The sequence below is a fragment of the Xiphias gladius genome, chromosome 12, assembly GCF_016859285.1.
Source record: "Xiphias gladius isolate SHS-SW01 ecotype Sanya breed wild chromosome 12, ASM1685928v1, whole genome shotgun sequence".
In the NCBI taxonomy this organism is placed as follows: domain Eukaryota; kingdom Metazoa; phylum Chordata; class Actinopteri; order Istiophoriformes; family Xiphiidae; genus Xiphias; species Xiphias gladius.
The window spans coordinates 10,178,196-10,201,793 of NC_053411.1; the positions used below are offsets into that span (position 1 = coordinate 10,178,196).

A 23,598-nucleotide genomic window follows, 5' to 3' on the forward strand; every position below is an offset into this window, starting at 1 on the left:
CAATAGTGCCTCTTTAAGATAAAAGCGAGACAGGCAGATGGATCGATGTATAGCATCACATCAGTCTATATTTTGCTCAGTATCCGGGCCCAGGGAACATTTCATAAAGGCCATAGGGTCGTCTTATCAAGGAGCTAAATGCCAATGTAATTATTAGCGTCTGAAGATAGTGGAAAGGGAAGCACATCCTGCGGCAGTACACCATATTTAATTAATGAATGTCACTCTGTAGAGGGAGTGAGAGGAGCGCGTGAGAAAAGAAAAAGAACCAGGGAGGAAGGGAGTCAGAGTGACAACAAGTGACACAGTGACAACCGGTACATGTGTAAAATGCAATCTATAAAAAAAAAAACACAGGAGACACAGATTATACAAGCATGAGAACATGATTACAAACAGGTCCTTAGTTTAACTGTTTGTCATGAAACATGCAACAATAGAGATACAGGGAAGTACGATGAGAGTATTTACATGACCCTGTCTTGCATACATTAAAACATTTTCGTTCCCAAGAAACAGTATGATGTTCTTATAGCACCGGGTAAATTAAGAGCGTGGAAGCTGGGTCGTCAGTTGGGAATACAGTGTTTGACTTCAGGTGCCATCCTAGACGATAAGTAAATGGTGCCATCTTTAATATGTAACTATGACCCCATTTTTTCACTAATCTGAGCCAAGTCATTTTATTTCCATGAACCCCATACTTTAATAATATTTAGGTTGTCACAACTGGATATTTAAGAACAGAAACTGAAAACTGCTGATAGGGAACATTTAGCTGACTCGTTCAGTATTTTGCAGATTTGTTTGAGTACAAACATAACATTTAGGTTATGCACTACTAATTTGCAGCATTTGGAAAATGTGATGCTGCCAGGATCATATTTTTTAAAATCAACATGATGAGGAGTAATGTTAATAATGTATCTGGAAAGTCACAAAATGATACTGAACATACCATTAAAATCTTCACTGACTATTTGTTTTCCTACAATATCAGCTCGTAGCAACTAAAACTTGACAAAACTACTCTACAGTTACATTTAGGTAACTCATAGCACTTGGTACAATAAGGGAATGATTGTGATCTTCTTTTTAATGCAGAAAAAGTACAGAGCGACTGGAAAGACAAGACACGATGGGTTTATGGGTTTACTGTATTACCATTTAACCAATACCACAATCTTTCCCTAAACTTAACCAGTGGGCTTTTGTTGCCTAAACCTAACCACAAAGAGAATTCAGGATCCGCAGCCCTGTCTCCAATGTCAAAGACCCTCTATTCCCTCTGACCACCTCCTAAACATTAGCGTGCAAGAAATATTGCCAGGGAACATAATTCAGCAATTACATTTCTCATCAAAACATAATGGGGAAAACAAATTAGTCTTATATCAATGTCATTTCCAGGAAACAGAGTTGAAATACTTTTATTGGAGTATAATTCATTGGAGAAAAAGAAGGAATGTTTCCAATTATGGAATTCTGCTCTTCCCTTAGTGCCGCCTTTGCTCTGTGATTGACAGCTTCATTACTTAGCGGGTTAGACTTGAAAGAATAGCAAAATAATAGTGATGACTTGTGCAATGAATATTACAGTAAAAGACTGCCATTTAGCTAAATTTTTCATCACAGAAAGCAAGTAATTCCAAGTGACAACGAAAAAGGATTAATTGCATGCAGCCCATACAATTGACCACAACGTGGATTTTCCCCAAGTTTATATAACACACTATTGTCAGAGTTGGACTTTTGTTAAGTAAAACTCTAGCAGTTATTTTTTTATATATATTTATCATTTTTTTACCATTTGCATCATTTACTGACTGACTATAGAGCAAACAAAGCCTTATGAATCTGAATCAAGACAATGAACTCCATGCTCTGCATATACCAATCCCTGTCAAACGACTGGCACTACCCTTACTTATATAGTAGAATAATAGCAAGCTCATTGTAATCAGATTCAGCTTTACCTTGCTGCCTGTACGCATTCCATAATCAGGGTTGAGGATTTACTAGCCTAAACTGTAGCCTGTCTCATCACTGCAGTTGGAATTCTGCAGATGAACCTGATTTTTTTCTGTATGAAGCCAAAGAAGATCTAAAAAGACTGATAAGTATAAAAAAAACAAAAAACAAAAAGCATACACAAGTCTCTACTCATAGCATCTTGGCCTTTCCAGTCAGCAAAGATTCTGGTATCTGAACTCCAGTGACGTCTTGGCAGCTCAACCGAACTTTACAAAAATAAATGCAGAGACAAGAGAGGTGCACACCATGCCACTGCTGTTCAGTAGCAGAAGTCTGAGTCCTGTCTTACTTTGGCAGAGGTCAAATGGGTCAGGTGTCCTGTCTCTTTGCTTTTCCTGCTGTCAGGGAGTATACACACAACAGGCAGCTTGTCACACAGGACACAAGCTCCCATGATGCCCCCATGCTTCTTTTTCACTCCTTGCCCCCCTCAATCACAACCCCCTATCTTAGAGTGCTACTTGAGTCATGGCTACACCTGGGACCCACTCGCCTTGGTGCCATTTCTGTCAATGAATCAGCTGCTGACTCCAGCCCTATATCCCCTGTCTTTTGTTGTCTGCCCACGTATTAACTCTGAACTGCCTGGAGAACAGGAAAGTAGTTGAGGCAGCTATGAAAAAAGAAAATAGATCAAGGTCCTGGAAAGCTGCAAAAAAAAAAAAAAGGAAAAAAAAAGAAAAAAGAAGATGATGTCTCTAAATGTTTCTTATGCAACAATTTCTATCCCTCTCACACATTTCTTCTGAAGGCGACACTCCTCGGCACACAGAAGTGGGTATTCTTGTTTGGAAACAATAGCAGGCATGCTTCTAAGGCAACTGTTAAGCTATTGCAAAGCAGATGCTTTTTTCTCTCGCCAATCAATTTAACACCTACACCTCCCCTTTCCTCCTTCAAGCTGGCTTTGGCTCATCAGTTTTAAATGGCAAAAGACATTCTTGCATTGTTCTTTTGACTTACTCAGAGGACAACAAATGTTTCTGCTGAAGTAACAGCCCTATCAAGCCTTAATCAGCAATAGGTTGGGTCAGCAAAGACAAAAAATATGAAGCGATGCGTGACAGCATATTATAAAAAACTGTAATACACTGGTGCAGTACGTGAAAACTCTCTAGTTTCTTATACTTTTGTAGAGGGAATTATATTTCGGAGAGTCTGTAAAAACAGGATGAAGATTTGGAAACAATTTTTTTTCCCCCTTCTGAATCTTGCGTTAGACAGAATTGCAAGGGAAAAAGCCATCTGTGTCTGACTCTTATCCCTGGCTTCTCCAGAGCCTGGATGAGCCTGAGCCAGCAAATGTCAGTCGGATAAAGACCAAGCCTGACAGACAGACACAGGAGTTTTGTCATTCCATGTGTCATCCCTTTGCAAGCAAGCCCAATCTTTGCCGGTCTCAAAAGCCCTGAGATGATGGGGGAAAGAAACATTCTCAGGGTGAACGTCAGGTTGTGTAACTCCTCCAAGTGCCACAATAGCTGAAATGTTGAGGACGTGCACTATTGTGGTGCCCCTGCGGCCTTTGAGAGGTTTCATTATTGTCTTATATGCTGTGCAGCGGGGTCACCATGGAAACACAAAACACATCAAGCGCTTCCCCACAAAGGATATCAGGTTCTTCAACAAGATATTCTTCCAGGAGCCAGTGGTCTGTCTGGGGTCAGAGGATGTTTGATGTGACTCTAAATTTTTTTTTAAAAATCCTGAATTCTGCAGTTCATCTGCAGACAAATGCAATTCAATATTATTATCTACATTATGAGTGATGCTTTAGGCAAAAAACAATTACAATGAGCTGGTAACTATCTTGTAGGGCTGGGGAGTAAGTCAATACTACTCTTTATTGACTTTAAGTGGAAACATATTGTGACAATGCTATTGTTGTAAAAAATTCTGCTGTCCAAGTTAATTGGTTCCAAGCAAAGCGTAATTAAAAACTAAGAAAATGTAAAGATATTGTAAATTTACTATATCAGCTTTACTATTTACTATTCACCCTCCTAAAGCTCTATCATAGCTGTATTAAGTTACCGCTAATGCCAACAGAACATTTTCTAATGCTGCTGCTTCACATTAAAAGCATTCAATGTGCAACACACGGGATGGCTTTTAGTGTGAAGCAGTCACAGGAAGCGCAACAATGTGTTTGTCACCACAGTTAGTGTTGACCACGATTGTTCATCAAAAAATGAGTCTACAAAACTAGACAGCAGTCATTTTCTGCAACAGGCTGCACAGTCCCAACTCCTCAGCCAGGTAACCAACCCCTGTTACCGGTACTGACCTTTGCTGTAAGTGGAAAACTAGTTGTGCTGTGCGCAGCATGAAATCAGATACGGTTGCAATTATTTTCGCCTGACTTCTTAGAAAAAGGTGAGTTTGTTTGATGACACAGTTGCTCCTCTGTTGTTTTTCTGACGAAGTAACTACTCGGCAAGTGTTTGCTGCAGTATTAAACCACATTTGATGAACCAGGACTGAAATCTTAACGACTTTAATATTGTGATACTGACTAACTTTATCACCCACCCCAATTATACCGTAAAAAATACATGTACATAAAATAAGCTGATTATCTACTTTCTGTTATTAGCATAATTTAAGAATAATCCCTTTAAAATGTTCCAGAAATGTTAGGGGGACTGCTCCCACTGCTAAAACATTCTTTCTGTTCTTGTGATACAGTGTAAGATCACTGATCAATGCATTCACTTGGGAAGCACTAGCATAGATTGTCCTATTGCACAGTGTGTACCCTGTTCTCAGGAGCTGCAGTTACACGGGTGCAACATCAATAGTATTTGTCAAGTGGTTAAAGCTGATAAGAATACAAATGATTGCCTTAAGCTTGCTTTAAGGCTTTTTTGTCAGTACAGCTTGTAAGACAGAATTTTCAGAGATGAAGTCAAAGCGATACAAACACTGCTGTGTGATCCGACTTTATAAAGTCTGACACTGTGTTGTATTTTTTATACACAGCAGATTATTTTTTGTTTCCATTATTTTTCATATTTGTCAAATTTTTTTTACTGTCAAACTTTCTGTAAATAAAAAGTAAGGATTGAAGTGACAAACTGTACACTGTGATGCGGTATATAAACCGACAGTCATACAGAGAGACCAATAAGACACCCCTTGATATAAGACAACTATGTCAGGACTTGTTGGAGAAGCACAAAACGATTCCTCTCCACTTGGCTCCTTCCCTCTCCTGTCTTTGACCTCCCACTGGTTCCATTACCTGTGCCACCCGCGCGACCTCGAGCACATCCAATCTCAGCCGTTACATAACAAAAGACGAGTGCGGATAAGATTAGAGGTGCAGAGGAAGAGGGCAAGGCGAGAGATTGAGGAGTGTCAGGTGTGCAGCCCGAAACAAATAAAGAAGTCTTTCACAGTTACCACCCAAATCCTTCGTTGTATCCCCTCCTCCTCTGACTCTCTTCAGTGTCCTTTTATCTTAAAAGAACATGACAGATTATCAGGTTTTTTTAGGAGGTCAGTTTTCTCTACCTCAGCTCTACAAACCGCATATCATTCCACCTCTGGTTTCAGCCTGTCATTTCACATTATATAACTTGAAAGCACTCCAGCTGGGAAGCAAAAACATGATGCATGTGATGGGTGGTGATGAATGGTACGGGGGCAGCAAACCCCCTTTTTCATCAGCCCAGCTAGCTTCATACACCCAGCAGGCTTTTAACACATGACTATAATATTGTCGGAATACAGAAATGGATATGCAAAAACCTGTATATGGCTGCCAGTGTTTACTACCACGATTCTGCTCGCCTGCACATACCTCATTCCAACATCTAAGTTAGTGAGGTGTAAGCTGTGTATGGTTTGCCTTAACTACTGTCTAATCCACGTGCCAACACAGACATGGAATGGCATACGCCATAAAGAAACATCATGGCCTACATCCATACAGTCAGTTAAGTAAGAGTGGAATCATAAGTACAGCTTAGGTCTGCGGATATTAAATTTCTAGGTTGCTCTCAGTGACGCAAGAGCGTACATTGCTCCAAAATAAGACATTTTAGGAAGTTAAATAAAAACCTGCTCTTACAGTCACATGCAGGCCCCAAAAATCTCCTCAGAACACGCACATTAAATCCTTGAATCACTGCAAGCTTACGAAACCTATCTACAAATGCATGAAAAAGGAAATTCTTGGCAGCAGATGAGAATGGTTCATTTCTGAGCTGGAGGGATCTCTCACTTTTTTGAGAGAGCGAGGCAGGAAAACATCACCAGACGCCCAGCCCATGACAAAACAAAGAGATTAAATGACCTGTGAATGTGACTTTCCATTTTTCCATTAGTTCGCATTCAACTTAGAGGCCTGCTGCCCCCTTCTGGAGGCTGGAAAGACATCATCAAGCAAGATGTAATGCCTGCCTTCCTATTCATATGGCAGTGATGTAAGTTATAACCTTACAATCTTTTTTGTAGATTAAATGTGCAACTATTACAGTCAAGGTGATATCTGGACTCTAGACGTTATGGGCAGTTTATATGCAGCATTGTACGAAAAGTGAAAAGCCATTAAACTTTATATTGCACAACATTTTGAAAGCCTACACACTGATTCAATATGTATTACTCCATCTCTCTCTTCACTAATGTCTTGCACATTTAGTCCACATCTTATTTTTTGCCTTTGAAATAAAAATAAAAAATAGCTGAGATCCAACCACTTGACGTAAAATACAAAGAAACAGAATGTAAATATGCCGGGGCCCCCTCTGAAGTGAGATTTCCGTGTTGGCTAGGGCCAAATGTCAGCCAGCTCAAACAGATGGTGTGAAGAGCCGCGCCGAGTGGCTGACCTTGGTTGGTAGTGACTAGGGGTGGGAGGGCAGCACCAGGCACCGGGTGTTTGCTTTTTGTTTGTCGGTGGATGTTGTGATATTATCAAGAGAGCTCAGTGTAGTCGCAAAAATAGAAAGGTGAAGTCACGTCAGAACCTCTTGCTTTGCAGGTGCTTTTAGTCTCTGTGGGATGCTGTTAATCTGTCATTATGATAGGAAAATGTCGGAAATGGATCAACAGTATGGGGAAGGGTTTATACTTGTTTGTTATTTAGTTATGTAAGCTATTTATATTACTAATTCCTTTTTTTTTATATTTATCGTTGTATCTATAAAATGTCCAATTTTTGACATGATGGACGGGAAATACGTACTTATACATAAGTCTTTGCAGAGTTGCAGCTCATGATTATTATCACCATCACTATTTCACTATATTAGTTTGTCTTTTTTTATTAGATTTTATGACCATAACATTTTATGACTACAAAATGTCAGAAAAACCTTTAAATTACTTGTTTTTATCTACGAGCAACCAAAACCCTAAGTTATTCAATTTACAGAGAAATAAAACAGAGAGCAAGTCTTCACATTAGGGAAGTCGAAACTTCTCCATGTTTTTGCAATTTTTGCATGATTAAAATACTTATTCAATTGTCAAAATTGTTGTTGTAAAATTTTGTCATTTGGCAAATGAATCAACCAATTGCTTCAGCTTCAGTTTTTGAGACAAAGTAGTAAATAATACTGAGTATCAAAAGTGCGTTACTGACTTTGGAGACAGCAGCTGACTAAAAAAAATCTCAAATTTGAACATCTCCAGTTCCCTGACAACTGGGCAAAACTTCATCTGCTGATGAAGATCATGTGATATAGTTAATAGCACCAGAACAGCCGCTACAAAGGGGGAGATTTTTTGATAAGTACTCAATTATAAACTTAACCTGTAAAATAAGCACTTGTGCAGAGTATGTCGCTGTCCAATGAAAATGATGTACTGTGATTTTGAAAATTTCAGATTCAATTTTCAGATATACTAAATGATTTAAAAATCATTATGCCTTTTAAACTAAATAAAGCATTGAAAAACCCATTGGATTATTACAGCTAAAAGCAGGAAAACGACAATATGTATTTTCCCAGTGTAGAAATTTAGTGACAGTATGTAAACATTTAACCAGACTGAAAAACAGAAAAGAATGCAACTTCAATACAGTTTCCTTTTCTATCAAACAATGAAAAATAGCATTTAGCAGGAGTCTATTGGTGCTATAACATTACAGGAAGGAAGTTATGGGATGTGAAAGAGTTCATTATAATGAGATCTTTAAGGTTCTGTTTTTCCCTTTGTCCATGCACCACTACCTACAGTAGCTACACGTCTTCATTTCAGCCTTGTTACCAACTAATGTCAGCTATTCTACTGTATGTAAGAACCCCTAGGGTATAGCCAATATTATTAAACTCTGAAACAAGCAAGAATTCCATACCCACTAGCAAATTGTTATGGGGAATTCCCAATCTTTCGTGCACCTACAGCAATGTTTTTTAAAAAGTGAAGTTCCCCAAATTTGGTTCTCTTCTTATTGACACCAAGATGTGCTTAAACACCAAAGGTAGCCATTTTTTTTTTTTTTTTTTTATCTGGGATTTCTTGCATTCTCTTGTTGAAAAGAAAAAGAAAAGCATATTCTATGACCAGTCAATCTGCATCTCTGGACATAGTAAGGGGCTTTGAAGGGAGACGGTTGGATAAGTGAAATTCACACCTGCACAAATGCCTATTTCTTGCAAGAAGGCAATTTCCTGTGGATCTGTTCATAGCTACAGTTCGAGCTTGGTCACACATCGGTGTTCCTGAGAATGGATTGTCCTATGGTTAATGCCAAGAGAGAGGGCAGTCCGCTCCTTGCAAGATGCTGATTTAGTGCAAATGTTCCAGTTTGGGTGTTGAAATGATATATGTTCAGGTCTATGTTGTGTTTAACGTACTGAAAAAGGAGACAACTCGCCAAGAATGTTGCTATTTTTTTGACAGTGACAAGACATTCTTCTTGGATGCCTATGATTACCCTCTAAATGTGAGTGAACAGACTCTACATTAACAGTGGTTTCTACAGGAATGGAGGGCTATAACATAATGATAGAATACTGAGGGAGCGCCACTTCAGAATATCCCTTTTCCCTCCCGAGTGGAGTGCCTCCTTTGATCATCAAATTGTTCTCCTGAAAATCCCCTCTGTTCTTGAATTATCTGGGCCGCTGAAGTGGAAACTGAATTTTCTGTGGAGGCCAAAGCTTCTTAAGGGAAAGGAAAAAGAAGGAGGAAACTAATAAAAAGGTGTGAAAATGACACAAATTGAATAAGCGTGCAAAAACATATAGATAGATATATCTATAGATATATATATACACACACACACACATGTATGGCTCTATTCATGAGCGTGAGAAGAAAAGCAATCAAGGCCTTCAGATATTACAAATGAGCAGATATATACTAAACAATAAAACAGCATAAAGACCCAGTTTTATAATGTACCCTCAACAATTGTGGTATTTATTCATCAACCTGAAAGGATTTACACATATTTAGGGTATGCATTGTGTATACAACAACATATAGTAATGGCAACGTGAAAGTTGCTAGAAAATATACTTGATAGATGATAGCATGATAGAAATGCTAAGAAGGTGATAACAAAAAATGAATACACTGTTATAAAGAAAAATCACTCTTCTAAATTCCTCTGAACACACAGAATTAGCTTCTTTTATTGTACAACTGTTGCTGCCCTTGGACCTTGATTAAGGTGCTAACACAGGGCCGCGTGTCAGTTCTAATGTAAATTGCCTGTTAACTACTGTCAATGGCACCGTGTTTAATTTGCCCAGCTTGATCACCGTTTGTTGTGGTTGCAGTTAACTACACATTTTCATATTCATGCATATTCATACCGATTCATCCTCTTTAGATGCAGTTGAATTCATTAGGAATGCCTCCCCGTTCGACAGCAGAAATAACAAATGAGCACTTATTTTTTTCCCATCCCTTTCATGTTGGTTACAGTTTTGGTGCTGCTTGGGTGTTTTTCTATTTTATTCTAACACCACAAGTTCCAAACAATTTCTCAAGTTTCACATTTTACAGGAGCTAAAATTAGTAAGTCAATGCAAAATACACACTGTCACCCCAAACAGAGTGGAGGGCATTTCTACTCTTCTCTTACAATATATACAGCAAACTTAATTTGTGAAAAATTTGAACATCTCTGAACTTTCCTTGCCCTGCAGTAGAAGAGCCCTGCAGCTTTTTTTTTTATTATTATTTTTTGTGCGAGCGTGTATGATTGCACATACCAATCGCCATTTATAGCAGAAAGGGAACGGGGAGCGGAGGAAGAGGAAGAATTGAGCTCTAGCCATTTTGTTTACAGCCAGAGATTTTGATATCTGCTGCCTGGTAAGAGGGAGGCTCAACAAGCTTAAAGTGAAACAGACAGCCGCGTTCTCACAAACTGCAGCTTGAGGGAAAATCACTGTTGGGAAACTACGCTCGTCCTGTTCGGAATTCAAATGAATATGGAAGGAACCCTGTTGTATGAGCGGAAAAAACAGCGAACCCAGGAAGACAGACACTCAATCCAAGCAAGATACAAATATCACAGAGCAGGCACATTTGATGTAGGTGCATTATTATTAGCTTGCTTGGCAAATCTGAATAGAACAAAACTGCAAGATTTGACTATACGGCTAATATTAGGTATTCTATTCAATATTTATGCAGAAATTTATGAAGTATGCAAGGATCATGGTGGTGATCCATGCTTGTCATAAATACTCGGTGATTTGGGGGAATCACCGAGCCCTTTTAATAAATTAAACTTTATATGTGTGACCTGTTTTTATTTACAGATGTATGTCTTTTGAAAGAATGATTGAGCTTGGGGTGTGTCACACAATGGAAGTCGGAAAGGATCGAGAGACAGACCAGCGTTTTATAAGGGAATAACTGAAAGTAAGAACAATTTATTAAAAAAAATATAGTACCTCTACATCAGGGGAAGGCATTAAAGGAATAGTGACCCATTTCAGGAGAACTGTGTGGGGGCTATTCTATTTTGTCATTAATCATAATCATTCGACATAAAGTTCTTCACTGTGAGAGCATTTGCATTTAACTTATCCGTTGATGGCATCAAAGAGGTACAGATATGTTAATTTAGGTCACAGTCATTCCTATAATTCTGAATTGAACATTGGTACTGAAATTTGTCATCATTATTGTTAGCCATCCTCAACACGCTTCCCCTATACCGGCCAGCACTGTAGTATCAACTGTATGAATCCAAGACAACTCACCACTGCTTCATCCTCAGAGAGAACCCGCTCCTCATCATGGATGAGTGCCACCCTAGCCTGGAGTTCATCCACTGTTATACTGTTGTGTATTAAAAAGAAAAAAAAAAAAAAAAAAACAGATGTAAATGACAATAGTGCAAATTGGTCTTGGTAATATGGTGCCATGGCGAAAAACGCCCCAGTCAGGCTTGTTTTTTCTTGCTCCTACATTTAAATGATTTTCACATAATGATTCACATGATTAGATAATGAGGTGTATTATTAGATAATGTTTGTTTTTAGGTCCTTTTTTTTGTTGTTGTTTTTAAATATAATTGGCTGATTACATCATGTTGCACACATTGAGACCTTCACCACTGCATTTGACAACAATAACCTGTTCACAAGGTTTGTATGCCAGAGCACCTGAGGGCTCACAAAACATTTCCACCTCACTTGCTGTAGGAGGACTTGAGTTTTTTTTGAGCTAGAAATCACTGGAGATATTGAAATAAACATTCCAATTTTTGACACTAAGCATGATCTTTTGGCTTCACAAAACATACATTAGATTTTGGTGCACAAGCTGTTTGGAGTCATCCGACCTCATCAATGAACCAGGCGGTACTTGTGTTTTTCTGTGCAAACAAAGTTTACTGGTATTTCACCTGATATTGCGGGGGGAAAGGAGAACAATTTTGTTTTTGGGTTAGCTCCTTCTTCTGACAGGGCTTACTTAGCATTGCTTTGACTCAGATTATCTGTCCTTTTAGCCTATCTCACTCTGAGTGCCACACAACACAGCACTAAACACAGCACAATCAAAATCACACACGCCACCTCTTATCCTAGATCACTCAGATCTTTGCTTCGGCTATTCTTCCCTGCTGGTGTCTGTCTTCCAGAGGTTCCACCTAAACTAACACCACTGAGCTGAGATAATGACTGCATAGCCTAGATCAATCCCCGGAGTCTATCAAAAGCGGAAGTGCAGGCAAACATATAAAGCAAATAGCTTGTTCCACTACAGAGAATCAATGCTTGGGGTGAGCGCTGGAGAAAAACAATGTCTCTCTCCATTGTGAGGCAGCACAGAGCAGCAGCTCTGAAAAACTTGTGCGAATAAAAGCGGCTTTGGCCTCAATCACAGAGGGAATTTATACACATATAGACCGTGGCATCATAAGAGCAGGAGCTTTGCAAAGCACACCTACAGTAGGTTTCACTGAGAGAGACAGCAATAAAATTAGGGAATTCACTCTCACATACACATACACTGATAAATCTGGACAGAGGGGAGGGGATAAAAAGCACAACCTGTTCGTGGGCCTTTGGGAGGCTCCATCATGCTTCATTTCGTGAAGCAGTTGGTAGACTCTATTTATAGGCCAGCATACTGGTACCAGTTAATCCTGCACTGGGCTGCCAACTGCCTGCCAGCTGGCACAGTGGGCTGCATTTTCGTGTGGTGATTGGGAAGGTTGAGGATGAAATAATGGTTAGAAAGTCCACAAGCTACCTTAATGACCAATGTGTGGGGGAGGAATTTTTTTTCCCCCATAGTACAAACTAATAGGAGGAAACTCTCAGACTGAATATTTAATAAGCACAAGAGCCGAAAATGTCTGGACCTGCTAACTCACAAATCGCAGCAACAACATTTCTTCAGAGTTAATATTTATATTAAAATACAATTATGTTGATAATCGGCAGCATGTTAGTGTTTGACATGGTCTTATGTATTTCAGAGTGGATTCAAAACTCCCTGAAAAACACTGTTGCCATTTTTTCCATGAGGCAATTATGGTTGGCTACATGGACACAAAAATGAGATTAGTTCACAGTAAAACGGAGAGAACAATTATCTGTGAATCTACATTAAAGATAATTAGCAATTTAAAGCGTGTGGATTAAGAACGGGGTAGTGTTTTGCTAAGTGTCATCAGGGACAAAGCCAGAGCTTTTTTGTACAAGATAAAGAGTCTGCAATGTGAATGTTAATCCAGTTCAAAGTCGGCAAATTGCCTGGCAATGTGCAATCAGCAGGTATACCGGTGACTTTCAACTTTGCATTTATCATAACAGCAACTAAATCAAGCTTGACACTTGGGCATGTGAGCTGCAGAGCCTTACAGGAAAAAATGGCGATGTAGCATACATATACAAAGCCTCTACCTCCTGCTTTATTCAGAAGGGCATCAATACATGTCCTGCCTCAAGATAGCCAGCTCACCGAATCCCATTGACTGACGGACTGAAACAATGGCTGTATAGAAATAAGCGCCACTTGCATGTATTTCAGCTTAGTAATGTTTTTGTTTAAGCACAGCCCGTGGAGAGACACCACTTGGGGTGGAGGGGATAGAGTGGATGGAATGAGGCAGAGTTGGGCAGGGATGTGGAATGGATGGGGGGGGGGGCAAAAGGGCTGAATAATGGTTCACATCTACGCGCAGGAATGCATAAGTTGGTACAATAGCACTCCCTGGAAAATCGCTGTACAAGCACTTTGTCCTCGATGCAGCCGTATGTTTTATAGCGCTATCAGTTTACTATGCCCAGCCCCACTTCCTTTCCGGGAGAATATGCCCAGTTAGCTTAAGCAGTATTGATTTTTTTTTTTTTTTTCTTTCCCCCAGACGTGGTGTGGGAAGATCAGGAACATGAGGGTGGGGACGGCAGCGGAGAAAAAGCATGAAGGGGGACAGGTCCATTGGATATCAGGTCTCCTGTTTTTCTGCGAGTCACCAGCAAATTCACACATCTTGCCGGAAAGCAAAATGAACACCATTCTCTTTAAAGCTGGCAGTGGTAAAACACAACTAATGACAGCAAGTTAGTCAGCTTGGGTGGCTGAGGGGAAGCTGGGAGGCTGGGTAGGGGGGTGACAAGTGGGTCTGTTGGGACTTGAAGATTAAACAGTACAAATAAAGCAATGAATTACTTTTTGAAGTTTGCTGAAGAACAAATAGGTGGAGGAGTTTCGGGGAGTGAGATGTGTGCACTCAACTCAGACTGATGAGACTTCACTGCGTCAGAACTTAAGGTGGTACTAATCAGTGTGGTACATATACATATTGATGGGAATTAGTATTCATGAATCACAGATTCATCTTATACCATGAGCAGATAGAATAAATGTGAAAGCAGTGCTATGGACTCTCTTTATCTTACTCATCTTTCATGTTTTTTTTTTTTTGTTCCACTTTGCTGCATTAGCAGGTTTGAGACTCACAAGTCAGTGAACATGAGTTCTGTGAATTTGCTGCCCCATCTGACATGGTAATGTTCCCTAAACCCCCCCTTACCCACACTGACAGACAGTACAGTTATTCCTTAAGGTATTATGTAGAGCTACCTTTTTTTCATGCACAGTTTTGTCAGCAAAACTAAATATCTGCTCTAAAGGAGGGTTGTTTTTTTTCGTTTTTGTGCCATTTTATGTAATTAGCTGGTGTTAATTAATCAGTGGAGGCTACCATTGATAAATACTTTATACCTCAAACACCTAAATTTACCGAAAATTTTAAAGACTCCAAGATCCTTGGATAGCCGGATGTTTTGAGTTGTTAACTTGTATTTTGTAGTTTACTCTTAAAGAACTGAAATGAAACTATAAAGTCATATTGTCAACATTTGAGCACAAAATCTGTCTGAGCCATTTGTCTGAGAAGCACAATGACAAGGTGATCATTTGGTAGAAAACAGGTACCACTGGAGTATAAAAATAGATTTGAAACTTCGTTGCCCTTTTCACATTAACCCAGTCTTCATGCCCAATGTGATACATTTTCAAAACTGCACAGACGGAGGAGAAAAGCCCAAACTAGACGCAAACACGCTTTAAGAATTTCTCAAGTATTGGATTTCATAGCAGCATTTTCACCTTGGCAAGAGTAAAATCCTGAGGGACAAACTGTTTCAGTATAAAAACATTAGTGTTGGCCTTCAAAAAAAAAAAAAAAAAAAAAAACTCAGTGGATCCCTATCATCTAGAAATCTCTCCCAGCACTGTTTTTATTTAAATCGAGCCAAATTATTATCACAGTATATCTCTATTTTGTCATCAACTTTTTAAGAATGACACACCAGTTAGCATTGGGCTTTGGAGGAGTGTCATAGCACAGGGCAAAACATGAACATGAACATTGGGGCCACATGGTTTTTCGACTGTCAACAATGAACTGATCAGCATATTATTTACCTGCCATCTTTATTGCTGTCCAGTAACTGGAAAACGCTGGTTACTGTGCTGTTCTGTCGTATGAGACCTAAAAAAAAAAAAAAAAACATATCTGGGTCAATGTAAAAATATCTGATAGTTTAAAGAGACAACATTCTAGTGGTTCATGTTCAGAAGCACAACGAGTCATGATCATTTTTTCTATTACAAAATAATGTAGGATGTTCTCTTTAATCACCAATATGCACAATAAACACTAATCCATCTGAATGCAAACTGAGTGACAGGAATGTGAGAACAGAGCCGGAGTTGGATTTAAAATATGGGGAGCGGGGGGAGAGGATGGAGGTTCTTGGGCAATCAGGCAATGAGTCAGTCACGCTGTGCAAGAACATTTGGTTTCCCTGTAGGAAAAAAAAGCATGTCAGCGTCCAGAATGCAATCAGGAGGCTTTGTGCTGTAACGGCTGGTATGACACTGATTTCCCTCTTCTCCATTCATATTCACAGGCAGATGAAAAGGAGACGCAAAAACTTCCTCAACCCCCTTTCCAGCGAGCATGTGACCCCAACTGATTCATTTTGTGAATCGCATTCATTGGAGTGGGAGGGAGAGGAAGTTCTCTTATGTTCGACACTAAGCATCTCCCACATCATCAGCAGAACAGAGAATGTAAAGGGCCAAACTGATTGGCCCCTAAGTCTGGGGAAAAGCACTTTACATAATGCTAATTGCACATCCGCCGCAATTACCTTTCCGTACTAATTACAGAAAAGCTAATTGTGAAATTAACATTTTTTCCCCTGTGTACAGTAGAGAGCCTGTGTTGAATGTGTGCTATAAGGGTGTAAAAAAAAAAAAAAAAAAGCAAAAAACTAAACTCCACTTCATGAAATCAGCCTTGCCAAAATGAACCTTAAATCCATATTTATAAAGTCATGCTGTTTTTTGGATTTAACACTAAAAGATTAAAGATTGTATACCACATCTTGTCACCCACGACATGACTGGAAGCAGCAAATGTCCATGGAGAAGTCAGATCCCTCACCCCCGTTGTTGACTCTACTCAGTTGAGGGGAAAAACAAGATTTGCTAATATTCTTCTGCAATACACACAGCATCTGTCATATTAGTGGCCCATTCTTTTGTTTGAACAGCACTCTATTCCCAACCTAATGCTTGACATTCTCAACCCATCCTCTAGTCGCTCTGTCTCGCGAAAATGAGTGCACGAAGGAGGAAGAGAAAGGGTCTCATCCCTCCCTCCACTGCAGAGCTATAGCTATGAAAAACAACCATAAGGAGGATAGATGGAGAAGGGAGGAGAGGAAGGCAGAGAAAGAAAAAGATGAAGTTGGGGGTGGTGGGCTGGATGGGGGGCAGCGATGTGGTAAAATGTAAGAGGAAGAGTGGGGAAGAGAGAGTAGGAGGGCGAAAAAAAGAGGAGAAAGGAGGTTCAAGACATTGGCTATTTAGGCCTATGGCACATATAGGGGGCTATGTTTACTAATGGACACCATCACTCATCCACCCATGTTGCCCTGGCAATAGCACAGCACACTCGTAAAATAAAGACAGGCACAAAGAGAGCAGAGAAAATGGAACGCATCAGCAGGAGACTGCAGATCTTTACCTAGGCTGCAGACCATGTTATCCACATAAAAACTTTCTTTGTTATGTAGGCTCTGCACTCCAAATCTAACAAAATACACATTTTGATTTATTTTATACACTATATGCAATATTTCCAGGCATGAAAATACCTCATTCTACACGAAGATAGGATCTGTAAATAAGTCTTTTAACATAAATGGTGCATTCAATTGATGACTGACAAATTTAAAATTGTTCATAAATTCATCAGGGTTGCGAGTACAATGACTGATCCAAATGCCTTATTCTCAGCACTTGTCTCAAGGTCCCCGCTTGTGATATTTCAGGATATTTTAAACTACGTAGAGCCGATATGACAGAAAGGGACACAAACAAGACAAACTAATATGCAGCAAGATGATCAAGGCTTGAGAGTGAACTGCCAAACACCAAGCTTTGCTTTGCAAGAAGCTACCAAATTCACCTTATCCTTTTCACAATTTTTTTTTTTTTTTGTTGCTTTTTTCATTTTACAGGTTGGCTTGTTTCCTGGATATATAGACTGAAAGCACAGATCATGAACTCAAATATGTTTAGCAGTTTACTTTTAATGTGGCTCTCTATTATCCGTTTTCTAATCAAGGCTTAAAATACAGAAAAAAATATTTAAAAAATAATAGGTTATAGAAGATGGATTAAGTTCATTTTCATAATGTACTGAAAGAAATATAAAGCAATGTCTGTCTAAAGGGTTAGAAAAATAAGAAAAATTATTTGGTACACCAAAATTTGTGCCCACATCTGTGTTTAATTTTATAGAGAATTATTAAAAATAATTTTTGAGCAGATGAGGTTGTCCCTGATTATCGTCTTATAAGAGGAAGCAAAATGAGTATATCAAGGCTCTAGGAACATGAAATGTTCGGCACTGGATCCGCTGCGTCCAGATTATCCTCAGGGGAATTTCTACTGAAATCCTCTGAGGCATTCTGGAAGACCAATATTGTGTTTCTTCACTGCATATTACATGTTTTTTCATGTCCATAAAGCCGTATGCAAAATCTTGTATATTTAGGGCTTCACACCAATATACAAAAGACATCCTCACTGATGAAACATATTTCACACAGATGCTACAAGTACAAGTATCTGGAATGGTATTAATTTTAGTTTTACCCTACTTAAAGTAACTGGCCCTGTATATTTATCTCTGTATATCTTGAATTGGACTGCTTGGACGATAGGAATTTAAAATTTCATGCTACTGACTTTAGGGACAAGGATTCAACTGTCTAACTGCCTAAGTTCGGTTACACCTTTGGAAATTTATGTCCATATATATTTTTGGCAGTCCCTTACCAATCAAACACAGAACCCTCATTAAATGAATTGATTTCTTTTCACTCAATAAATTCAAAATGTGTTTGAGAGTATCTTTAGCTAACTCAGTGGTTCTCAAACTGGGGGGCAGGTCCCTTCTGGGGACCACAGAGCTACTGCAGGGTCGGGGCGTGGATGACCAGCGGAAAAATATGCAGTAAACACACACACTGTGTGTGTGTGTGTGTGTGTGTGTGTGTGTGTGTGTGTGTGTGTGTGTGTGTGTGTGTTTGTGTATGTGTGTGTCTGTTTGTGTGTGTGCGTGTATCTGCGTGTGCGTGTATGTGTGTGTGTGTGTGGGAAGGGATGGGGGTTGGCTTCTGAAGGGGGCATGCCAGAAAAAGTTTGAAAGCCACTGAGCTAACCAGACACAAGCTTTTTATCAAAAGAGAAACTTGTGTAAGCGCTAAATTTCAGCTCGGTAGCGAGTACCTCTGTGCAAGCTTAATGCACTATATCCTGGTTGTTTCAAAACAGCAGAGAGAAGCAAAAGTAAAAACAGCAAAGGTCTGTATTTTAAGACACGTGGTAGACATTCTGCAAACCTATGTATGAGTCCCTCATTAAACTCACTAGAAAGGTTCGTGTGACCCGATTGGCGGACAGAAGGTTGCCAGACCCCATTTAGGAAATGAAGGAAAAACACATATTAATGCAACGTTAACATACAGAACACATTGTGATTTAAATGCAACTGGATCAGCCAGGCCACATCTGGGGGAGGAATTCCTGTTCATAGCGGGTGTAAATGTAAAAGCCTGTGATCAGATTTCATTATCAAGATTAACGTATTCAGATAAAGATCACTTGCTAATAGCGGGTGTAAATCGGGCCTCTGTGTCAATATGTCTTAGTTTTCTGTAATTCGTGCTTTGTTGTGAAACACTTGCAGGCCTCTCCTGATAGCTAATCAAATGACTCTCCATTAGCGTGGCAATAACAATAATCATCTTCCTTACAAACAATAATGATCTCCCTTAGGCTAAGGTCTGGCAGGGGAAGAGAGAAGCTATTTGTTATTCTGTGATAATTAACTTTAAGTACTGCAAACCTTTATACTAAATTAATGCTGCTTTCTTATTTATGAATCAAAAATTTCAGGTCACTGTCTGACTAGAACAACGTGTTATTTTGGTGCTACGATAGTGGTTTTATGGATTGTTAATGATACAAATAAATCAAAGGGGGGGGGGGGAGTGATTGTATTGTTGGGGAAAAAAAAAACCTACCAATTGTACACTTTAAGGTACATGCAGATTTAAATGTGAAATGTGAATGTAGAATCTAGAGCTCCAGCAATTAAATCGCTCAATCAAAAAAAAAGGTAATTTGTAAACTCATGGTAATCGATAAACTGTTTGTTATTTCCCTAGCAAAAATACCCCAAATATTCACCTGTATACCTAAATATTCACTTGTTCCAGCTTCTCGGATGTGAGGATTTGATGCTTTTTGTTTTGTCAGATATGAAAGTAATCTAAATATATTTGGATTTTAGACGATTGGCTGAATAAAAAAAGCAATTTGTAGACATGACATTAAGCTGTCAGAAATTCTAACACACTGACATTATATGGAGCAAAAGGTTTAATCAGGAAATCGAGAAAATAATCACCAGATTAATCCAAAATGAAAATAAGTGTTAGTTGCAGCCCTAGTATATTTAGCATGATAGAATTATTTCAAAATGGATGGAATTGGAGCTGAAATTGCTTATTCTCAAATTTGAATTGACAGACCGTGAATTATGTCAATATTTGACATAGCTGTGTAATGACGATTTGACATATGCTATTCTCTGGTCATACAAAAATGTATATTTAAAAGACCTGAGAAACATGAAAACCATTTATGCAACCTTACCCTTGACTGCAAACTAAGCTTGTTTGACAGCGGAGGCATCCAGCCCTCTCCTTGCATTTAATTTATCCTATAGGCTTTCTATAGCTGCACTAATGTTCCTTTGGAAAACATGAGTAGCAGGGAGGTGTTTTGCAAGACGGTCCGCTAGAGAAATCAGGTCAACCACTGGATTAGCGATGAACTTGAGGAAATCCCCTCAAACTGTGGGTGAACTCAGAGACCATGTAGCTTGCATATTGGTGCTTACCATTAAAGACAGTACGAGACGTAAAATACAGAATGACTCTATATGAGGGGATCATATCAAATAAACATCGTTAGAAAAGGAAGAAACCTTTATGTGAACCCAAAGCTTATCAAGGAGGGCATTACGAGGGAATCTTTCAAAAACAAGCACACATGATCAGTGTCTTTTCTGAGTAGATGGGAACAGCAAAGTCTTTGTTATTCAATGAGGATTTACTCCAGATTTCCCAGCACGCTTAGCAAACTGTAAAAGATCCATGAATACCAAGTCCACCACTTGGCTAACAGAAGGACAGAATGTAGTTCAATTCTCCAAGTCCTACAATATTTTCTCCACTGCGGCACACACATTCTGTCACAAGAAACTAATTTTCTTTGAGGGTACCAATAACCTGGCCCTTTAAAACTTCTCAATAACTGTGCATGAAGCCCTGGAGACACGTTTGAGCGACAGCCGCAGTAAAGGGAAAGACTGCTAAGTTCTACTTTGCAGGCTCAGCTGCTTGTTCTTCTGGCCTTTCATTCCTACTTTTGACACGGGCTATTGACAGGTCATAAAGGGAAAAACACGACATTCTTGAAAAAAAACTGCGTGTTCCTTTGTGGTGGTGTTCCTATATTTAATTAAGGTAACTCAATATTTGTCCTCCTGGGTCCTCTGCAGCTTAAGTGTCTTTTAAGGAAACTGTTTTATAGGATTCTCTTATAAAATGCTTTGTAACCAAAATGTATAGGTTAAGAGACGTGTATACAACATGCAAATGAATTAGTCAGGGGTGAAAAGAGGTCTAAGGGAAGTTAAGGCTTATTAATTGTTCGTCATCTAGTCTGACACTGAGTTAAAAGGGTCATGATGACAAAATTATATGATGTTGAAGAGTTATGATAACATGGAGGAAACTGTTTTTCTGAGTTTTGAGGAGCTTTGTGGAGATTCAAAAAACTTTTAAGAGATGAAAATGAAACCGATTTAGGGAATGTAAAAATTGGTTTGAATATGGGTCTGATTTTACTGCATAGGATGTAAATGTAAAATGTTATGAAATGCAATTGGTAAGAAACTACATCATTTAAAATGGTAGTGTAAGTTATCCCAAACTGTTGCCTAGCACTGTGTCAGAAAAACTGCAATTAAAAAAAGGTAATAAATTCACAACTGCTTAGGTCGCTCTTCTGCAAAAGTATTAAAAAAGTAGTAAAAAAACAAGCTCAGGGCCACGCATTAGCCAGATCCCATTAAAAATTCCAGTCATTTATTCAACTCCAGGAATGAAATCAAAATGTGAATGAAAGTGTGATCAGCTTGCCCCCCCAAACAATAACAATAAGGCCCATCGGAGAGCAAAAAATGTTTGCTGAGTCATACTGCTGGCAGATTTACAGTGCTTTTTCACAAAAATTCAAGTATTAATCAACATGTAATGTCATAGGCTGCAGGCAGGGAAAAAAGGCGGGATAAGTAGTCTTTAAGCCTCTGAAACCTCCCTATCACTTGGATGGATAGCCAACATGGACAAGACATGTCAATGCAACCACAGAAACGAAAACTGAAGGCTGTTGCGCCCTGAAGATGAGGAGTAATGGAAGAAAAAGGATGAGAGGCTCAGGAACGTGGGGGGCTGGTGACTTCTGGCAAAAGATCAGCTCGCACAGCGGGAAGCATGATGGATGCATGCTCAGAGGAACCACCAAAGTCAAATGACCTTTACTGCAATCGAATCTTTTACTTGACGGGCAGTTTGACACTACACAATTGCCAACATTTCATGACAACAGAGATGGACGTGAGAAACCCAACAGCAAAGTATTAAGAAGCAGACGACTGCCATTATTCTGAATAAATGTGTTGTTTAATATACTGACATGCAAAAAACAGAATGTCAGTTTAAGACTGAAAAGAAATTTCTCTTGTAAAAATACAGGACCATGGATCTTGAATTACTTTCCCATGTGTGTTCAATATGTGTTTGCTTTATAGATTATTACAAATAGGAATGTTTAAATATTTATTCTGCTACAATCTAAAAATCTAAAACTTTGAGCTCATTTAACTCCACCAATCTCTATCCTCTACTTTCACACATGTAATGACTCTAAATCCTTATAGACTTCACTGCTAAAAATGATTGAGTCCATTTCCCGTCCAGCCCTAAAAACCTTCTGTACATTCACACATGCAAGTCTGAACGTCGCTTAAATGCCGAGTGAGCTTGTGCTCAGAGCGATAAGGGAATTTTCCTGTGAGTCATAAGCAACTTCTCTCTGAAGGTTTGAGAAATGTAAAAGGAGAGCTGAGGGACTGCAATATGCTGTTGCTCAGCACTCCTCTCCTAGCCCATTTATTTCAGTGGCACAGGCATCTGTATTTAACCCTTCCAGCTGTTTCTCAAGGTCCACCATTTGTCATTCTGACCATCTGGCCTGAGGCGCTGAGGTCAATTTACTTTTGTTCAATGTAAGACTGAGCTGAAATGAAATGGAAGCGGCCCTGCGGTAGCCGTAACAATGACCTAATGTCTGCAAACTGAAGCAATTCTGTGGATGGAGCAAATTGCTTAGAACAGACTCAAACCAAATCATGGCAAGTTAAAGATGGCATGACACTTACCACTATCACCTGCTTCCAGTGCCTTTAATGTTTGCTCTTTGAGTCGGTCCGCCTCATTTTTCCTCCGCCTGTGTTCCTCTAGTTTGATCTGTAGGTCCTCAGCTACCTGCTGAAGCTCTCTGAGCTGGGCCTGAAGAGAGGCGATACGGAGAGAAACATCATCTACATTCAGCATTACATGGTAAACATCAGCTGCTGGACACTTTCCTACCCATCAGTTGCAGGTATAGTACAGTCATAGTTAGTTACTTCCATGCTTTTCTAGTTTACAGTCTGTCTGCGGTACAAATGTACTTCTTCCTCGATATTTTTTCCTGATATTATCGCTTATTTTGTGACACATATATAAACAGACAATACAATTTTATATTCTGATTTGGGGCAATGTCAAGATACAGTATGGTCTTAAAAATGTCAAAAACCCAAAAAAGAAAGAAGCCATTTCCATCTTGAGATTCTGGATGACGTCTGTTTCAGTCAAACCAGCCATGTAACTTTCCCACTACTCTTAGCTCCAATCTCATAATTTA

The 23,598-nt window shown here is 39.2% G+C and overlaps 1 protein-coding gene across 5 annotated transcripts in view; it reads right to left on the bottom strand.

The window, feature by feature from the left end:
- Positions 1-23,598, bottom strand: part of LOC120797173 (glucosidase 2 subunit beta-like) — a 134,823-nt gene that overhangs the window by 100,866 nt on the left and 10,359 nt on the right. For all 5 annotated transcript variants that reach the window (XM_040140543.1, XM_040140547.1, XM_040140545.1 and 2 more), the window contains exons 6-8: positions 23,069-23,198; positions 15,400-15,466; positions 11,217-11,295 (exon numbers count right to left, since the gene is read on the bottom strand). In XM_040140543.1, the coding sequence (XP_039996477.1) occupies positions 11,217-11,295; positions 15,400-15,466; positions 23,069-23,198 (276 nt within the window). The remainder of the gene's footprint in view (positions 1-11,216; positions 11,296-15,399; positions 15,467-23,068; positions 23,199-23,598) is intronic.